Here is an 18,917-nt window from a genome sequence, read left to right as displayed (position 1 = left end):
CTTCTTTTCACAGCTATTTGTAAGGCCTCCTCAAACAGCCATTTTGCTTTTTTGCATTTCTTTTCCATGGGGATGGTCTTGATCCCTGTCTCCTGTACAATGTCATGAACCTCAGTCCATAGTTCATCTGGCACTCTTATCTTTCAGATCTAGTCCCTTATATCTATTTCTCACCTCCACTGTATAATCATAAGGAATTTGATTTAGGTCACGGTCTAGTGGTTTTCCCTACTTTCTTCAATTTAAGTCTGAATTTGGCAATAAGGAGTTCATGATCTGAGCCACAGTCAGCTCCTGGTCTTGTTTTTGCTGACTGTATAGAGCTTCTCCATCTTTGGCTGCAAAGAATGTAATCAATCTGATTTCGGTGTTGACCATCTGGTGATGTCCATGTGTAGAGTCTTCTCTTGTGTTGTTGGAAGAGGGTGTTTGCTATGACCAGTGCATTCTCTTGGCAAAACTCTATTAGCCTTTGCCCTGCTTCATTCTGTATTCCAAGGCCAAGTTTGCCTGTTACCCCAGGTGTTTCTTGACTTCCTACTTTTGCATTCCAGTCCCCTATAATGAAAAGGACATCTTTTTTGGGTGTTAGTTCTAAAAGGTCTTGCAGGTCTTCATAGAACCGTTCCACTTCAGCTTCTTCAGTGTTACTGGTGGGGCATAGACTTGGATTACTGTGATACTGAATGGTTACTGTGAATTACCATGATATTGAATCAGACGTTCAGTCTACTTCAATTCTTTCCCTCTTCGTTCTGTCCAGTCTGAGGCCTAACCTCCCCATGTCCCCAATCAGGAGAGGGTCAGCTCATCAAACAGCCCTCTCCCCCAAGGATGCTGGAGCAGGAAGAGAAACGAACAGCATATACTCTTTGATGACATCCAAATACACAAAGAAAATAATGGGAGAATAACTGGTTCAAATGCTTTTTTACTTTAAGGAAACAACTTTTAATATAGCAAACTGTACGTATGGCTAGGAAGATTTAAAGGACCTCTTTAAGCCAAAATATACTTGTTAGTTGAATGATAGTCATCCTTTTGCTCAGGATAACTTTCACATTCTCTGTTTCCTGGAGGAGAGAAAAACAAGAAAAATTCCAATACACACACTAAAACTTTGCTCTTCTTTCCCCCAAACAGCAACTAAACAAATAGATACAAGAGCCACAAATAGATACAAGATTAAGGCAGGTGACACCTGATAATTTATCCTAAAAAATTAATTATATGATAACAAAGCAATGTCTGTATCTGCTTACAACTACTAGTGTGTGCTAAAAGCCAGATCAATAACTGGAAAGTAGATGTTAGTAATCAGAGTGGGTGTTTTTATTTTTTTGATGCTCTTTAGCCGTATAATGGATAGTATCCAGAAATATCTGTCTGGTTCACAAGATCTTTTTCCACAATAACACTTATCTCTCTGGTCATAACTAACCAAACTACTACTGGATATCAGACTACAGAGCTGTGCCAGAGGTCCTCCCCAAGGAGTTTGAAGTTAGAGCTGAAATAAGCAGACAGGATCTGTCAGGCTACCCACCTCCCTTCCTTCATACTTCTCTCTCTGTCTCTCTTTCTCTCAGCACGCTGATACTATAACAAGTAGATCGAGATGCTGACTGACTGTGAACTAAGGAAGATGCTTTGCAGAGAGACACAGAGTAATGCAGCTAATGCACAGAAACACACAGAGATGACACATGAAACCTAAATACTGCTTCAATTCCTGGTAGATTTCAAGTTTCTGGACCCTGATCTTTCTGAGGGTCTGCTCAATTTCTACGCTTGAATTCCTTGAGACATCCCCTTATCCTTAAAATAAATTCCCCTTTGGTTTAAGGTAGCCCAAGCTGGTTTCTGTTACCTGCAATCAGAGTCCAAACTAATAATCTGGGTATAGTAATTATAATAAGTTATTTCCACAGATGTTGTAGTATTTATTTTCTGGCATAATCCTTCCCCATAACTAGAAACAAATCCATTGGTATAATAACAATATAACTTGAAAGGAAGTAGATTCAGAAATGACAGTCTTAAACAAAAGAAGAAAAAAGAATAACTTCCCGAAAACAACTGAAGTCGGGAATCACCTCAAGGAGGACAGCAGGCTGCTTCTGAACAACATCTGATTGTACACATTTTTAAGGGTAAATTCAAAAGAAAAAACCTGAGCCAAAGAAAACAGTGATTTTTCTCAATAATGCCAAGTAACTCTCCAGAAAGCACCAAAGCAAATTTATTAACAGTACACAAAACAGGAGGGAGGTGGGAACATTTCTGGAGACAGCAATTTTGCAGCTGCTGAGTCGGAGCAACCTGGCAGCGGTTTGCAACAAGGCTACCATGGCCGTGAGAGACGAGCTTCAACAGCGTTAAAGTTCACAGTTTCTTTCTTTGCAGAAACAAAACCAGATGATACATTGATGCCGGTAAACCGAATTGGGATTAGTCAAAATGGTGAAGAAAATGTACACAGGAAAAAGTATAGCTTATTTTAAATACTTACATTTAAAAATTCACAAATACTTACATTTTTTGCCGTCATGTCAAACTGCATTCAATTTAAAATTCTGTAAAGCCATTAAAAAACAAATAAAAAAACTTCGTCTTCAATAATTCTTTAAAAGAATATCCTGTTAAAGAGAAAAAGAGGGAAGAGTAATGTAATAGTCATCATAATAATAAGCAACATTTATGTCATAATTATTATGTGATATTCACTGTTTTTTAATTACCTAAATTAATCCTCACAACAACACTACGAGATGTGGACCATTCTAACTGTCATTATCCAAATAAAACTTGCAATTTAGAGATGTTAAATAATTCAACCAAACCAACTCAGCTAAGAAGTGACAGAGCCTGGACTTTGAAATATTATACTATGCTGGTATAGATAATCCACTGAAAGCAATACCAGGGATTCTGGGAAAAATAGCCAATTCCAGCAATGGAGCAGGAAATGCACGAGATAAACCTAGAACACTTTGAGTATCTAAAGTAAGGAATGACAGAGACATATTAAAAGTATACAGGAGATGGCTTAGAGAGTCCACAACATCAAGGGACAACTTAAGCCAGTTTAAAGGGGCAGTTAAGCACCTAAGTACATACTAATAACAACACACTGTAACAGATTCTAAACCCAATGACTAAAATAATAATCCAAGAGTTCACATTTATAGAAACAGATAACAAGGAAGGGAAACGTCTTCTTTGCAATACAATTCCAACTAATATGTACAAAGAAATGATGCAGTTAGAAAACCACCAATCTGTAAACACTGTGATATTAATGGATTCGGTAAGAATCATCAAAAGATGCTAAAATTATTAAATGAAATTTGGTGAGAAAAAGGATATTTATACAGTCTTGAAATATTACCCTACAAGATACCTCTTACATCAAATTTTACAGTGAAGAAACCTGGCACATACCACTACAGTCAAGGTGACGAAAGCTACCTATGACCAATACCAGAATAAACCAGCATCGTGCATCTCCCCAGGTGCACTGTGATGGACACAGTATCACTTCTGAGGTATTTCCTAAAATGTATAATCTAAATCTAACCATGAGGCGATGATGCTGACATGCAAATTAAGAGACATTCTATGAAACAATTGCCTGAGTTCTTAAAAATATTAGTTTATCACGAAAAACAGAGGAGGGCTAAAGAAACATTACAGATTTAAGACTAAAGTCATATGAAAATTACATGTAATGAATGATCCTGGACTGGGCTTTGAGTCACAAAAATAACTGCTATGAAGACCATTATTGGGGCAACTGGAGAAGGCAAAACATGTTCTGCAGACTGGATAACTGTACTGTTTCATTTCCTGCTTCTGATCAGAGGATTGTGTTCTTTCTTTTTTTTAAGTGAATGGGCTTCCTTGGTGTCTCAGGCAGGAAAAGAATCCACCTGCAATGCAGAAGACCCAGGTTTGACCCCTGGGTTGGGAAGATCCCCTGGAGAAGGGACTAGCTAGCTATCCATTCCAGTATTCTTGTATGGAGAACCTCATGGACAGAAGAGTCTGGTGGGCTACAGTCCATGGAGTAGCAAAGAGTCGGATACAACTAAGTGATTATACTTTCACTTCTTCACTTTCCTCAACCTTAGGGAAAAATATACCAAAATATTTACTAGTGAAAGGGTATGCAGAAGAAACATACTTTCAAATGATTAATAAATGTATATAATTTGTATATATAGAGAGAGGGAGTGATAAAGCACGTGTGGCAAAATGCTTACTGACTAGTGATTCTAGGTCGGGGTATTCAAAAGATCTTTGCCTATTTCTGCAACTTTTCTCTTATTTTAAAATTATTTCAAAATTAAAACTTTAATAGGACATTCAAAGTGAAGAATAAAACTTAACTTTAAAAAGATCGTAAATAATAAGGGCTTAAAGCAATGGACAAAAAAGATCTTCACGACCAAGATAATCATGATGGTGTGATTATCTAGAGCCAGACATGCTGGAATGTGAAGTCAAGTGGGCCTTAGAAAGCATCACTACGAAAAAAGCTCGTGGAGGTGAAGGAATTCCAGTTGAGCTCTTTGAAATCCTGAAAGATGATGCTGTGAAAGTGCTGCACTCAATATGCCAGCAAATTTGGAAAACTCAGCAGTGGCCACAGGACTGGAAAAGGTCAGTTTTCATTCCAATCCCAAAGAAAGGCAATGCCAAAGAATGCTCAAACTACCGCACAATTGCACTCATCTCACACGCTAGTAAAGTAATGCTCAAAATTCTCCAAGCCAGGCTTCAGCAATACGTGAACCGTGAACTTCCAGAAGCTCATGCTGGTTTTAGAAAAGGCAGAGGAATGAGAGATCAAATTGGCAACATCCATTGGATCATGGAAAAAGGAAGAGAGTTCCACAAAAACATCTATTTCTGCTTTATTGACTATGCCAAAGCCTTTGACTGTGTGGATCACAATAAACTGTGGAAAATTCTGAAAGAGATGGGAATACCAGACCACCTGACCTGCCTCTTGAGAAACCTGTATGCAGGTCAGGAAGCAACAGTTAGAACTGGACATGGAACAACAGACTGGTTCCAAATAGGAAAAGGAGTACGTCAAGGCTGTATATTGTCACCCTGCTTATTTAAGTTCTATGCAGAGTACGTCATGAGAAATGCTCGGCTGGAAGAAACACAAGCTGGAATCAAGATTGATGGGAGAAACATCAATAACCTCAGATATGCAGATGACACCACCCTTATGGCAGAAAGTGAAGAGGAACTAAAAAGCCTCTTGATGAAAGTGAAAGAGGAGAGTGAAAAAACTGGCTTAAAGCTCAACATTCAGAAAATGAAGATCATGGCATCTGGTCCGATCACTTCATGCAAACAGATGGGGAAACAATGTCAGACTTTATTTTTTGGGGCTCCAAAATCACTGCAGATGGTGATTGCAGCCATGAAATTAAAAGACGCTTACTCCTTGGAAAGAAAGTTATGACCAACCTAGATAGCATATTGAAAAGCAGAGACGTTACTTTGCCAACAAAGGTCTAGTCAAGGCTATGGTTTTTCCTGTGGTCATGTATGGATGTGAGAGTTGGACTGTGAAGAAAGCTGAGCACTGAAAAATTGATACTTTTGAACTGTGGTGTTGGAGAAGACTCTTGAGAGTCCCTTGGACTGCAAGGAGAGCCAACCAGTCCATTCTAAAGGAGATCAGTCCTGGGTGTTCTTTGGAAGGAATGATGCTAAAGCTGAAACTCCAATACTTTGGGCACCTCATGTGAAGAGTTGACTCATTGGAAAAGACTCTGATGCTGGGAGGCATTGGGGGCAAGAGGAAAAGGAGACGACAGAGGATGAGATGGTTGGATGGCATCACCGACTCGATGGACGTGAGTTTGAGTGAACTCCGGGAGTTGGTGATGGACAGGGAGGCCTGGCGTGCTGCAATTAATGGGGTCGCAAAGAGTCGGACACGACTGAGCGACTGAACTGAACTGAAAGCAATGGAGGCTCCAAACGTCTGCCTCACATGCTAGAATTTGAATCTACAAATAAAACTGTGGAGCAGGGAGTGGTGAGGAAACGTTTTTACCTTTCACTAAAACAGTGTGATTTTTCAATGATAAAGAAAACATATGTTTAAAAGCCCAAGACTGGAAGTATAGCTGTGATTTTTGCTTTCCCACTGTAGCAGCAGATTTGATCACAGCTACCATGAGTGAATATGAAAATCAAGTCCCTACACTGGAATTGTTTCACATTTATCAATTATCTGTTATATACTCTTCAGTGTTACAAATATGAGATAAATATTCCTGAAATCCCATCTCATTCACCAAACCAGCAATATGCCCAACTAAACTACTACCTTCTGTCTCCCTCCCAGATGGTTTGGCCATGACATTAATTCTGGTCAATGAAATATAAGTAGTCATTGTTAGGCTGGGCTACCAGATTCAGCTAAATGCCCTTTTCCCCCCTCTCCCATTTCTTCATTTTCAGAGTATGGCTGTAATGGTTACAGCTCCTTGTCTCTGAGCATCTGCTTCCTTATTATACTCAGTGTTCCATTCGGGATTATATTTCCTAAGGACTGGGTTAGTCAGTGGCACTGTTACTCATGCAAACAACAAGAAATTAACAAGGTGTTATTATTTCAACACACAGTAACAAGAAGTGACCAATAAAAACACATCTTAGCTTCAGTAACTGAGTTTAATAAGACAAAACATAATTCTGTTTAGTATTCCCTTTGCATCTTCTCACCAGAGGTAAGCACAAACTGTAACTTCTAAATGTTACCTAAATGATAAATGTTTGAAATAGAGCCAAAGTACATGAGTATCTTAAGCACACTTATATTAACATCATTGTACTTCAATGTCTTCATCTACAAAAGAGTAGTAGCACAATACATCTACTTAATTAAATGAGTCAAGACGTGGAAAATAATTTGGACACTGCCTGGACAAAGTACTCATTAACGTTAAGGAAAAAATGGCTCACTGACTTCTCATGACAAATTAAGGTTTCTGCTTCCAAAATAAATAATACATAATTCACACATAGTAGAAGTGATAAAGACCACAACATAAATCCAATTTCAAAGTGGGGGGAAAAAAGCATGTAATTGTGGTTAAAAAAAAAAACTCATCTAAAATTAACAAAGAGTCAGCAATTAACTTCATTCATTAATTTATCTACCTAGCCAACATTTACTGAACATACACTATGAGCAAAATACTAATCCAGACACTAGAGAGCTCCTGATAGATGCAACAGTAAGCATAAACCTTCAAGTGTAATTTAAATTACATAAAATTACATTAAGATAAATGTTATAAAAAGACATGTGACTATGACAGAGATCTTCATTCAATTAAAAATGAAGAAGTATGCTGCACTGGCTTTGAGTGACAGCCTATAACCTTTCAATTTAAAAATACACATTTCTAAGAATCTTTAAAACTTTTTGTCTTTTTTTCTACACTGTCTTTAATCTAAATGTTATTTGCAACATATGACTTAAACCAAGGGCCTAGAAAGTAAATAAACACAGCACGGAATGTTTCAACAGACAGCTACCTTGGCAGTACTGGCGACTGTCAAAGATTAAACCAGTCATGTGCACTGATGCATTATGCTTCATCCAGACTCAACAACTGTACACTTCTTCCTGTCACCATGTTCTCCTGTTGGTTAAAAAATAAGTCGGATTTCTTCTTCCAGCTTCATGAGCACATTATGTCAAGCTCAAAAAGTCAATCTCAGTGACCTCACCATCTGCCATGATCTCTTGTCAGACTCAGACAATGCAACTCCCACAGATGGTCTCAAAAAGGAAGCCCCTTTCCTTTCCAATCACAACTTAGCAGCTGTGGGTACAAAGCCTTTTAAATTGGTACAACATTAATCAAAATATAAGGAGGAAAGCAAAAATAATTATGAATACATTTACTGAACTAACATCTCTTGAATCGAGATTTGCAGACTTTCTAACACTGCTGAAAAGGATGTTCCTAAAAATTAAAATTTCAGCAAAACAAGCTGAAAAGAAGACAAAGCATACTTAAATGGGAAATGGTAGTAATTTTAAATATATGCTCATGTTTCAAAGTTTGGAAAATATACACAACAATAAAACAGGTAACAAATAGCAGCTATAATTCCATCTCTGAAATCCAACTACAGAGCTGCTTTTGATGTAACTTTCTTCAGTATTCTCTCTTTTTGCACTCTAACTTTTGATAAAGGGGATTAATTAGAAGATACTTTCATAGGAAGTGACAGTATACAACTTTTTTCTTAGGTGATGAGCCTATCTAAGTGATTCACATATATTCTCTCACTCAATTCATACTGCAACTCTATCAGATAAATGTCAGTACTGTTCACATTTTACAAATGGCAAAACTAGGCTTTAAAAAGCTGAATTAATTTGCCCAGTTAACCAGCTGTGCAAACGGCAATGCCAGAATATCAACCCAGGATCTCAGCCCAGTGGACATATTCTCAACTACTATGCTACTTTATAAAATATATTTTACCTTGAAAACATGACAAAATAAGTAATTATCACAATAAATCCATATAAAGAAGGATAACTTACTTTACCAAAATAATTCTTTTCATACAGGACAAATCATACGTCATTGGGTCAAGTTTTTCCCCTTTTTTAAAGGTTCTTTCTATTTCTAAATTTCAATATGAAATCTACAATTCTTTATTCTTCTGATTAGGTAGTAAACTTCCTCCCTTTTACAGCTATATAATATTCCTTTACGTTGTGTACGCTGTAACTTATACCACCAGTCCTCTGCTGGTGGGCAATTAGATTTCCTACATTTTTATACTGGTGACAACGATCACACTGTAATGACTCGGTCCTCAGTGCCTCATCTGCTCACTTCATCAGCTTTGTGCTGAACCACTTTCCCACACCCTTCTCTCATCTACGTCCACTGGCCTTCCTGTCTGTTCCTCAAAGGCACGCTTCTCCTGTCTCTGAGCCTCTGCCTGCTGTTCTCGCTGCCTGGAGTTTTTCCCAGGTATTAAGAGAAGACTCTTGAGAGTCCCTTGAACTGCAAGGAAATCCAACCAATCCATTCTGAAGGAGATCAGCCCTGGGATTTCTTTGGAAAGAATGATGCTAAAGCTGAAACTCCAGTACTCTGACCACCTCATGCGAAGAGTTGATTCATTGGAAAAGACTCTGATGCTGGGAGGGATTGGGGGCAGGAGGAGGATGGGACAACAGAGGATGAGATGGCATCACCGACTCGACGGACGTTGAGTCTGAGTGAACTCCAGGAGTTGGTGATGGACAGGGAGGCCTGGCGTGCTGCGATTCATGGGGTCGCAAAAGGCGGACACGACTGAGCGACCAAACTGAATTGAATTGAAGTCTCCTTCCTTCAGATCTCTCAAATGTCACTTTCTCTGGGCAACTGTAATTCTCCCACTACAGAGACTGGGTTAGGGGTCTCTACTTAATAATGCTCCCCTACTTTCTCCTTTCCAAGGACACATCTGGTTGTCATTATCTATTTATTTGTGTGATAATCAGATTGTGGGCCATCTCTACAACTAAAGGGTGAATCACATGAGGGCAGGGACCCTCTGTCTTTTCACTTATCATACATCCAGTGTCTGACACCTGGTTGGAACCCAAGAAATATTTGTTTTGTGTTTGCTTTTTAAGTAATATTCTACCCAGTGCTCTGTGGTGATCTAAATGGGAATGAAATCTAAAAAAGAGAGGAGATACACACACACACACACACACACACACACACACACACACACACGGCTGATTCACTTTGCTGTACAGCAGAAAACAACACAACATTGTAAAGCAACTATACACCAATAAAAATTAACAATAAAAGAATAGTAAGTTTCAAAAAAGTAATATTCATTAAATTATGTACTTGGTATTTTATTTATTTTCATGCTTATAAAAATTGATAATCTCATTTAGTATGATCTGGCAGCAGAAAATGGGAAGACACAAATGCTCAGCGTGTTCACACATCCAGAAGAGCAGAATGTTGGTCACTCTCCTATCATGAAGTGTTTTGGGGTTGGCATTATACCTGTGTTCACTAATTCCAAAAAATGCTATGGGAAAAGTTTTTATAATAGAATGTATTTAATTTCACTGGTGTTGAAGGTGAAAAGAACAGTAGCCAAGAGGGAAATTTAAAAAGAATTATTTACTAAAAGCTGCTCTTCTAAGGAACCATCAACATCTTACACTTTAAACAAAAAAAAGATAATTGTTTTAATGCTCATTATTCACTTTTTAAACTGGGGTATGGTTGCGTTACAATGTTGTGTTAGTCTCCTCTGCACAACAAAGTGAACCAGCTATATGTACACACACATCTTTCCCTCTTGGACCTCCCTCACAACCCGCATCATTGCTCATTCTTTTAATTGAAAAAAAAAAATTCTGTCTGGGTGTACATAAGCTTTTACCCAGGACTCTCCACAACGGTAAAAACTAGTTAACACTACAAGCAATCAATAACAACTTTTAACAGCTTCTACGTAAGTGCAGGGAAATACTGAATAGTGTTATCTGAGCACTACTCATTTGGTTCACTTATTCAACAAATACTGACAGCCTGCTGCATGTCAAACAATAGGCTGAGCATTAAAGATGCTTCAAGAAACAGTGACAGTCTCTGCCTTCATGGAGCCTACATTTTAACTCTAAAGGCAGACATTCAGCAATGAACTCCCCAATTAACTATGTGATGACAACATACTATAAGCAGTGCTACAGACGCAAAGCTACAAAGGAAGCATGAACCCTAAGGGTCTGGAACCCTGGTGGTTTTAGGGAAGATTCCTCTGAGGAAGTTTGAACTAAGCTCAACAGACAAATGGAACAAACCAATGGCAGAGAAGGGGACTCACAGGCAGAGGGTGCAAACATTACCGGAAAATGCTCAGAGGAAGAAAAACACATGGCTAGTTCAAGGAGCTGAAGGAAGACCTACGTGCCTGAAAACAAAGGGCAAGACGGAACAAGATGGAGAGATACGGCTGGAAGCCCAATCATGCAGGATATTACTTTTTATTTCCTTTTTAATTAAATTAGTGGGAGGCCAGACTTCCATGGTGGTTAAGAATTCACCTGCCAATGCTGGGGACACGGGGTCAACCCCTGGTCTGGGAGGGTCCCAAATCCTGCAGAGCAACTAAGCATGTGTTCCGCAACAAGAGAAGCCACTGCAGTGAAAAGCCTGTGCACTAGAACTGAAGAGTGGCCCCCGCTCACAGCAACTAGAGAAAGCCAAGCAGAGCAACAAAGACCCAGCGCAGGCTAAAATAAATAAACACAAACATAAATTAATGGAAGCCTTGGGAAAATTGTAAGAGCTAAAACATCTGAACCAGGGATATTATGTTACATTTACTAAAGATTAAGTAAAAATTATGTGCTTTCTAATTTTTATAAACCGGCAATATCACATACGACAATCTGTAATTCTTTGGAAACCGAAATACTCATTTCTTGACTACGCCTGGTAAGCATATATTCATCATCCACAATTCAATTATCTAACAAGCACCTTATTCTGCTGGAGTAAAACTCAAAGTTCAGAAAGAAGCAAAAAAAAGCCCACTGCTCTCAAATTAGCTTTTACGAACCTAGTAACTCAAGGACATAGGCCTTGCTTCACCTGCTTGATTTTATTTAACATAAAATTCCTACGAAATTTACTTATCTCAATTTTCAGGCTTCAAGCCAACTATACTCGGTAGAAAGGATGCACGTAACAGGCACAAATGGGCTAGGCCTATAGACAAGTACATTAAGTAACTGACAGCTGGCAGATTAATAGTAAGGAAAAGTAGACATATTATTACATTTTGACAAGTAAATTCACTGAAACAAAATCCCTTCCTCATTCCCTGGCAAAACTGAATTAATGATATGTTCTTATCTGGAAGCTTGTAAGCTTCCACAATAAAACCGAAGGGATACTTTTGTTTCAAATATTTTCACAGGTAACATTTATTATTTGTTCTTAATTACTGAAAACAGAAGTCTAAGAAAACTTATTTCTGCCCTGTCCAAAGAAGCAACATCAGAGATTACCCAAATTTAGAACAACATCACGTTTCAAGATCCTGCCAAAAATCTAATAGAAAGGCTCTTTAATCAAGTGGTGTACTAGCCAAATTTTAAAACGTTATTCAGTTTATGCACAATGACTGCATGGATTAGATCCATGTTACCAATATGCTCTTTAGCAAAGCCCTGTTTTCAGATAACTGTAGCTCCAGATAAGTAATACAACTGTTAATATGTATCCTTAACTTGATACATCACAATAGGCTAGATAAGGTTTTAAAACATCATTTGGGAATTCATGTAATTTACATATACAGTATTGTACAAAAAACTATTTCAGCATAAAACGTTCAACTCACCCAAGAGACCAGTAAGAAAAGAAAAATGGAGCCAAACAAAAAGAAGCAACTGGTGAAGAAAACAGCACAGTTTCTAAACTTTTTTAAGTTTTTCTTACGTGTATTTGTGCTGATTCCCCTAAAAAACACAATGTTTTTTCCTAAATGTTTACCAATCCCATTTTACTTTATCTTTTGGCCATGACATGGCATGATCTTAGTTCCTCAACCTACTGGCATTAGGGTGAGCCCTAACCCAATATGACTCTTGTTCTTAAAAGAGAAAAGATAAAAGACACAACAGGAAGTTGGCCAGATGAAGAGAGAGGTAAAGACTGGATGCATGCTGCCACAGTTAGAAATGTCCGGGAGACCAGAAGCTGAAAAAGGCAAGGAAGGCGCCTTCCTTTGGCATCAGAGGGAGGGTGGTCCCGCTACCACCTCGACATCTAGTGTGCAGAACAGTGAGAGAATCAATTCCTGTTGCTATAAGCCACCCAGTGTGAGGCACTTTTTTATGGCAGCCCTAAAAAACTAATAGGTTTTACGCGTTTACCAGTGTAGTCATTCCTAGAATTTTTGTTTGGTTGGTTTTAGGGATTTTTTAATCTGATTTTTATTCTGGCTCTCCGTATCATCCAAGCTTTTTGTACATATGGATTTCTTTTGATTAATTTTATATAGCACGATATAACTGAATTTTCTCTAAAAAAAAAAAAAAATTTTGTTTTTTGTTGGCTGCACCCAGCTTAGTTGCACTATGTGGGATCTAGTTCCCTGACCCCAACCCCCTGCACTGGGAGCACAGAGGAACCCTGCAGATCCCCTGCATTAACCACCGGACCATGAGGGAAGTCCCTGAATTCTCTTCTGTCTGTAGTAGTTTTTCAGTTGACTCTTCTGGGTTTTTCAGATATACAACCATATGAAAATAGGGACTGTTTCAAGTCTGCACAACAACAGAATAAGCCATCGCTCTCTCAGAGTAGAAATCTCTCCCTCAACTTCCCACACAGATATAAAATAAACAAGGAGAATAAATGAAACCACAACAGAACCCATGCCTCAACCTTAACATTACCAGAAGACAGAGATCACAAAAATATTCAAATTACCTATAAGTAGAGGGAAAAAAGGAATAAATTCCATAAGAAATCCAACTGCCTACCTTCTGCAAGCCTGTGGATGCAGAGAGTGAGTAAGAGTGAGTAAGAGGAGGTGAAAAAGAATCCATGAAAAACAGCACACTCGACCAGGCGACTTAGAGGAAGCACAAACAAAATGACCCCAAGGAAGAGTAAAACAGTAAAAGCAAACATAGTGAACACAAGTTAGGACTTGATAGTTCATAGCCCTAGTGATGTGGAAGTATCTAGAAACTTCTGGATCAACTGCGGTACCCTCTGAGAAACCGCTTCTGGAGGAGTATTAGGTATATAGATGCAAAAGAAGAGATGGTATCTCTTGGAGACAAGGAAATGAGTGGAAAGACGGGAGTAACAGGCAGGAAATTAAGGACCCTGCAGAAAAGAAATGGAAACACATACCAAGCCTTTCTCTACCCTTCTTCCTGATCAACACCACAAGTTCCTACAAGATACTGAGAAGGAAAGGGAAGAGTGACAGAACTCTCAAACAAGGAACTCTATCCACAAAGCGCAGACACCACTACACACCAAGTGCTAGAAGAAGTCAGCAAAACACAAATGAAAGCTTTCGTGTCAATGGTTTCTCCCTACAAATCAACTATGAAGTTGGAAAAAACTGTAACATCCATCTACTTTTGAATTCAGTTCAGTTCAGTTCAGTCGCTCAGTCGTGGCCAACTCTTTGCAAACCCATGGAGTGCAGCACGCCAGGCTTTCCTGTCTGTTACCAACTCCCAGAGCTTGCTCAAACTCACATCCATCGAGTCAGTGATGCCATTCAACCATCTCATCCTCTGTCGTCCCCCCTTCTCCTCCTGCCTTCAATTTTTCCCAGCATCAGGGACTTTTCCAAGGAGTCAATTCTTTGCATCAGATGGCCAAAGTATTGGAGTTCCAGCTTCAGCATCAGTCCTTCCAGTAAATATTCAGGACTGATTTCCTTTAGGATGGACTGGTTGAATCTCCTTGCTGTCCAAGAGACTCTCAACAGTCTTCTTCAACACCACACTTCATATCAGCTTTCTTTATAGTCTAACTCTCGCATCTATATGTGACTACTAGAAAACCATACCTTTGACTAGACGGACCTTGGTCGGCAAAGTAATGTGTCTGCTTTTTAATATGCTGTCTAGGTTGGCCATAGCTTTTCTTTCAAGGAGCAAGCGTCTTTTAATTTCATGCCTGCAGTCACCATCTGCAGTGATTTCAGAGCCCCCAAAAATAAAGTCTGTAATTGTCTTCATTGTTTCCCCATCTATTTGCCATGAAGTGATGGGACTGGATGCCATGATCTTCATTTTCTGAATGCTGAGTTTTAAGCCAGCTTTTTTCACTCTCCTCTTTCCCTTTCTTCAAGAGGCTCTTTAGTTCTTTGCTTTCTGCCATAAGGGTGGTGATATCTGCATATCTGAGGTTATTGATCAAAAAAGATTTTACAGATGTTAAAAAGAAAGCCCCTAAGTCAGAAATAAAAAAAAAAAGTATCAAAATAGACAAAACCAAAGATAGGGATGTGATGAAGTTCATGGTAAATATCATTAACACTGCTGTATATTATATATGCAAGTTGTCAAGAGAGTAAATCCTAAGACTTCTCATCACAAGGAAAAGTACTTTAAAAAATCTTTTTTATATTTCCTTAACATTGTATCTATATGAGATGATTGATGGATGACTATATAAGACTAAACTTACTGTGGTAATCATTTCGTGATGTATGTAAGTCAAACCATTTTGCTGTGTACCTTAAACTTATATAGCAGTGTATGTTAATTACATCTCAATAAAACTGGAATAAAAAAATGGCAAAGATATTAAATACAGTTGACTGTAGTAAACTGCAGGAAAAATCATCTCATAAAATCATTGAAAAATGAAAGCTAAATTATATGGCACACGGAGGGGAACAGATTTTAATGAAAACTAATAAAGGATGTTGAAGGTAAGGAGAAAAACAATAAAGAGAATAAAAATGAAATTAAGAAACAAAATAATCAGAGAGAAATTGGCTGATGAGATGACAGGCAAAAGTGACAGAACATCACTGGTGTCCCTGACGAAGAAACTCAAAAGCAATGAATTAGCACTAGAACTATGAAACAAGAAAACTTCCCAGAAATAAAAGACCCGAATCTACATGTTTAAAAGGCCTACCAGATACTTAGGAAAACTGACCCAGAATGAGCAACTATAACACATATCCTTGTAATATTGTTTAAAGGAAAAAAGAAACAAAACACTCTGGTGCATTCAGACAAAAAGATAATCTAGAAAGGCAAGGGAAGGAGACCATACCAAACGACTCAAAGACAATCTACAAAGCAAGAAAACTATTTTCAAGAAATGTGAAGAAAATAAAATGTGAACCAAGGATATTATATCCTGCCAAACCGTACTTCAAGTTCCAGGGACATCAAAAAACAACTTTGGGGATAAGCTCCTTGATACTGGTCTTGGCAATCATTTTTTTCAACCTGATGCCAAAAGCAAAGGCAACAGAAGCAAAAATAAACAAGTGTGACTACACCAGACTAAAAGCTTTACAAAGCAAAGGAAATCATCATTTTGCAAATCATTTATCTGGTAAGTTAGTATCTAAAATATATAAAGAACACACACAATTCAGGGACTTTCCCGGCGGTCCAATGGTTAAGAATCTGCCTTGCAATGCCCAGGGCACAGGTTCGATCCCCGGTCAGGGAATTAAGACTCCCACATGCCTCAGAGCAACTAAGCCCACATGTCACAACCAGAAAGACTGTGTGCTGCAACGAGATCCTCATGATGCAACAAAGACCCCGACTGCCGCAACTAAGACTGCACAGAACCAAATTAAAAAAAAAGAACTCATACAATAGCAAAAAAAAAAAAAAAATCCAAGTAACCAGATTAAAAAACGGGCAAAGAAGACACACAAACGATCAAGAGGTATACAAAAAGTTGCTCAACAATACCAGACATCAAGGGAATGCAAATCAAAACCAAAACGAGGTTATCACCTCACACCTGTTACAACAACCTACTATCTAAGTGTTGGCAAGGATGTAGAGAAAAAAGAACCCTCGTGTACTGTTGATGGGAATGTAAATTGGTGCAGTCCCTATGGAAAACGGCATGAAGGTTCCTCAAAAAAATTAAAAATAGAACTACCATATGATCAGCAATTCCACTTCTGGGTATGTGTCTGAAGGTAGCAAAATAACTCTCTCGAAGAGATATCTGCACCCCCATGTTCACTGCAGCATTATTTATAACAACCAAGACGTGGAAACAAACTAAGGGGACACTGAGGAATGAACGGAGAAATAAAATCTGGCACAGACACAATGGAATATCATTCAACCATAAAAAAGAAAGAACTCCCATCATTTGCAATAACACAGATGCACTGTCAGAGTATTATCCTAAGCAAAATAAATCAAACAGAGAAAGACATATACTGTACGATCTCACTTAGGTCTCGAATCTTAAAAAAAAACTGGACTCATAGAAAAAGAGAGCAGATTAATGGCTGCTGGAGGACAGTGGGAAGGGGAAACTGGATGAAGGTGGTCAAAGGCACAAACTTCTAGTTATAAGACAAATAAGTTCAGGGATATAATGTACCGCATGGTGACTACACTTAACACTCTTTGTGTATCTGAAATCTGCTTAAAAGAGTACATCTTAAAGTCATCACAAGAATTACATGCTTTTACTTCTATGAACTGATAAACTGATATGTGGTTGTCATTTTGCAACATAAACTTGTATATTGTGCACCATTACACTCACACAATGTTATATGTCAATTCGGATCATGAACGTTCAGTCGCTCAGCCGTGTCCAACTTTTCGTGACCCCATGGACCACAGCACGCCAGGCTTCCCTGTCAATCACCAACTCCCGGAGTCTACTCACACTCATCTCCATTGAGTTGGTGACGCCATCCAATCATCGCATCCTCTGTCATTCCCTTCTCCTCCTGCCTTCAATCCTTCCCAGCATCAGGGTCTTTTCAAATGAGTCAGCTCTTCATATCAGGTGGCCAAAGTATTGCAGTTTCAGCTTCAACATCAGTCCTTCCAATGAACACTCAGGATACATCCTTTAGGATGTACTGCTTGGATCTCCTTGCAGTCCAAGAGACTCTAAAGAGTCTTCTCCAACAACACATTTCAAAAGCATCAATTCTGCGGTGCTCATCTTTCATTATAGTCCAACTCTCATATCCATACATGACGACTAGAAAAACCATAGCCTTGACGAGATGGACCTTTGTTGGCAAAGTAGTGTCTCTGTTTTTTAATATGCTATCTAGGTTGGTCATAACTTTCCTTCCAAGGAGCAAGTGTCTTTTACCTTCATGGCTTCAGTCATCACCTGCAGTGATTTTGGAGCCAAAAAAAATAAAGTCTCTCACTGTTTCCCCATCTATTTGCCACGAAGTGATGGGACCGGATGCCATGATCTTAGTTTTCTGAATGCTGAGTTTTAAGCTGGTTTTTTCACTCTCCTCTTTCCCTTTCATCAAGAGGCTCTTTAGTTCTTCTTTGTTTTCTGCTATAAGGGTGGTGTCATCTGCATATGTGACATTATTGACATTTCTCCCGGCAATCTTGATTCTAGTTTGTTCTTCATCCAGCCCAGCATTTCACATGGTGTACTCTGCATGTAAGTTAAATAAGCAGGGTGACAATATACGGCCTTGACATACTCCTTTCCTGATTTGGAACCAGTCTGTTGTTTCATGTCCAGTCCTAACTGTTGCTTCTTGACCTGCATACAGATTTCTCAGGAGGCAGGTCAGGTGGTCTGGTACTCCCATCTCTTTCAGAATTTTCCACAGTTTGTTGTGATCCACAAAGTCAAAGGCCTTGGCATAGTCAATAAAGCAAAGGTAGATTTTTTTTCTGGAACTCTCTTGCTTTTTTTATGATCCAGCAGATGTTAGCAATTTCATCTCTGGTTCCTCTGCCTTTTCTAAATCCAGCTTGAACATCTGGAATTTCACAGTTCACGTACTGTTGAAGCCTGGCTTCGAGAATTTTGAGCATTACTTTGCTAGCGTGTGAGATGAATGCCACTGTGTAGTAGATTTAACATTCTTTGACATTTCCTTCTTTTGGGATTGGAATGAAAACTGACCTTTTCCAGTCCTGTGGCCACTGCTGAGTTTTCCAGATTTGGTGGCATATTGAGTGCAGCACTTTCACAGCATCATCTTTCAGGATTTGGAATAGCTCAACTGGAATTCCATCACCTCCACTATCTTTGTTCGTAGTGATGCTTTCTAAGGCCCACTTGACTTCACATTACAGGATGTCTGGCTCTAGGTCAGTGATCACACCATCGTGATTATCTGGGTCG

The 18,917-nt window shown here is 38.7% G+C and overlaps 1 protein-coding gene across 3 annotated transcripts in view; it reads right to left on the bottom strand.

Moving 5' to 3' along the window:
• The window catches only part of TFDP2 (transcription factor Dp-2), a 205,013-nt gene that overhangs the window by 145,167 nt on the left and 40,929 nt on the right, over window positions 1-18,917 (bottom strand). Inside the window, exons 2-3 of one of the 3 annotated variants that reach the window (XM_027544446.1) lie at window positions 7,579-7,685; window positions 2,537-2,639 (exon numbers count right to left, since the gene is read on the bottom strand). In XM_027544446.1, the coding sequence (XP_027400247.1) occupies window positions 2,537-2,563 (27 nt within the window). In that variant the 5' untranslated portion in view covers window positions 2,564-2,639; window positions 7,579-7,685. Of the gene's footprint in view, window positions 1-2,536; window positions 2,640-7,578; window positions 7,686-18,917 lie in introns of those variants that run through there. The other 2 variants (XM_027544465.1, XM_027544455.1) reach the window with 2 other exon arrangements.

Source organism: Bos indicus x Bos taurus, chromosome 1 (genome assembly GCF_003369695.1).
Source record: "Bos indicus x Bos taurus breed Angus x Brahman F1 hybrid chromosome 1, Bos_hybrid_MaternalHap_v2.0, whole genome shotgun sequence".
In the NCBI taxonomy this organism is placed as follows: domain Eukaryota; kingdom Metazoa; phylum Chordata; class Mammalia; order Artiodactyla; family Bovidae; genus Bos; species Bos indicus x Bos taurus.
Note: the sequence above shows the minus strand (reverse complement) of the source record. Positions and strands in the feature narration are given on the sequence as shown.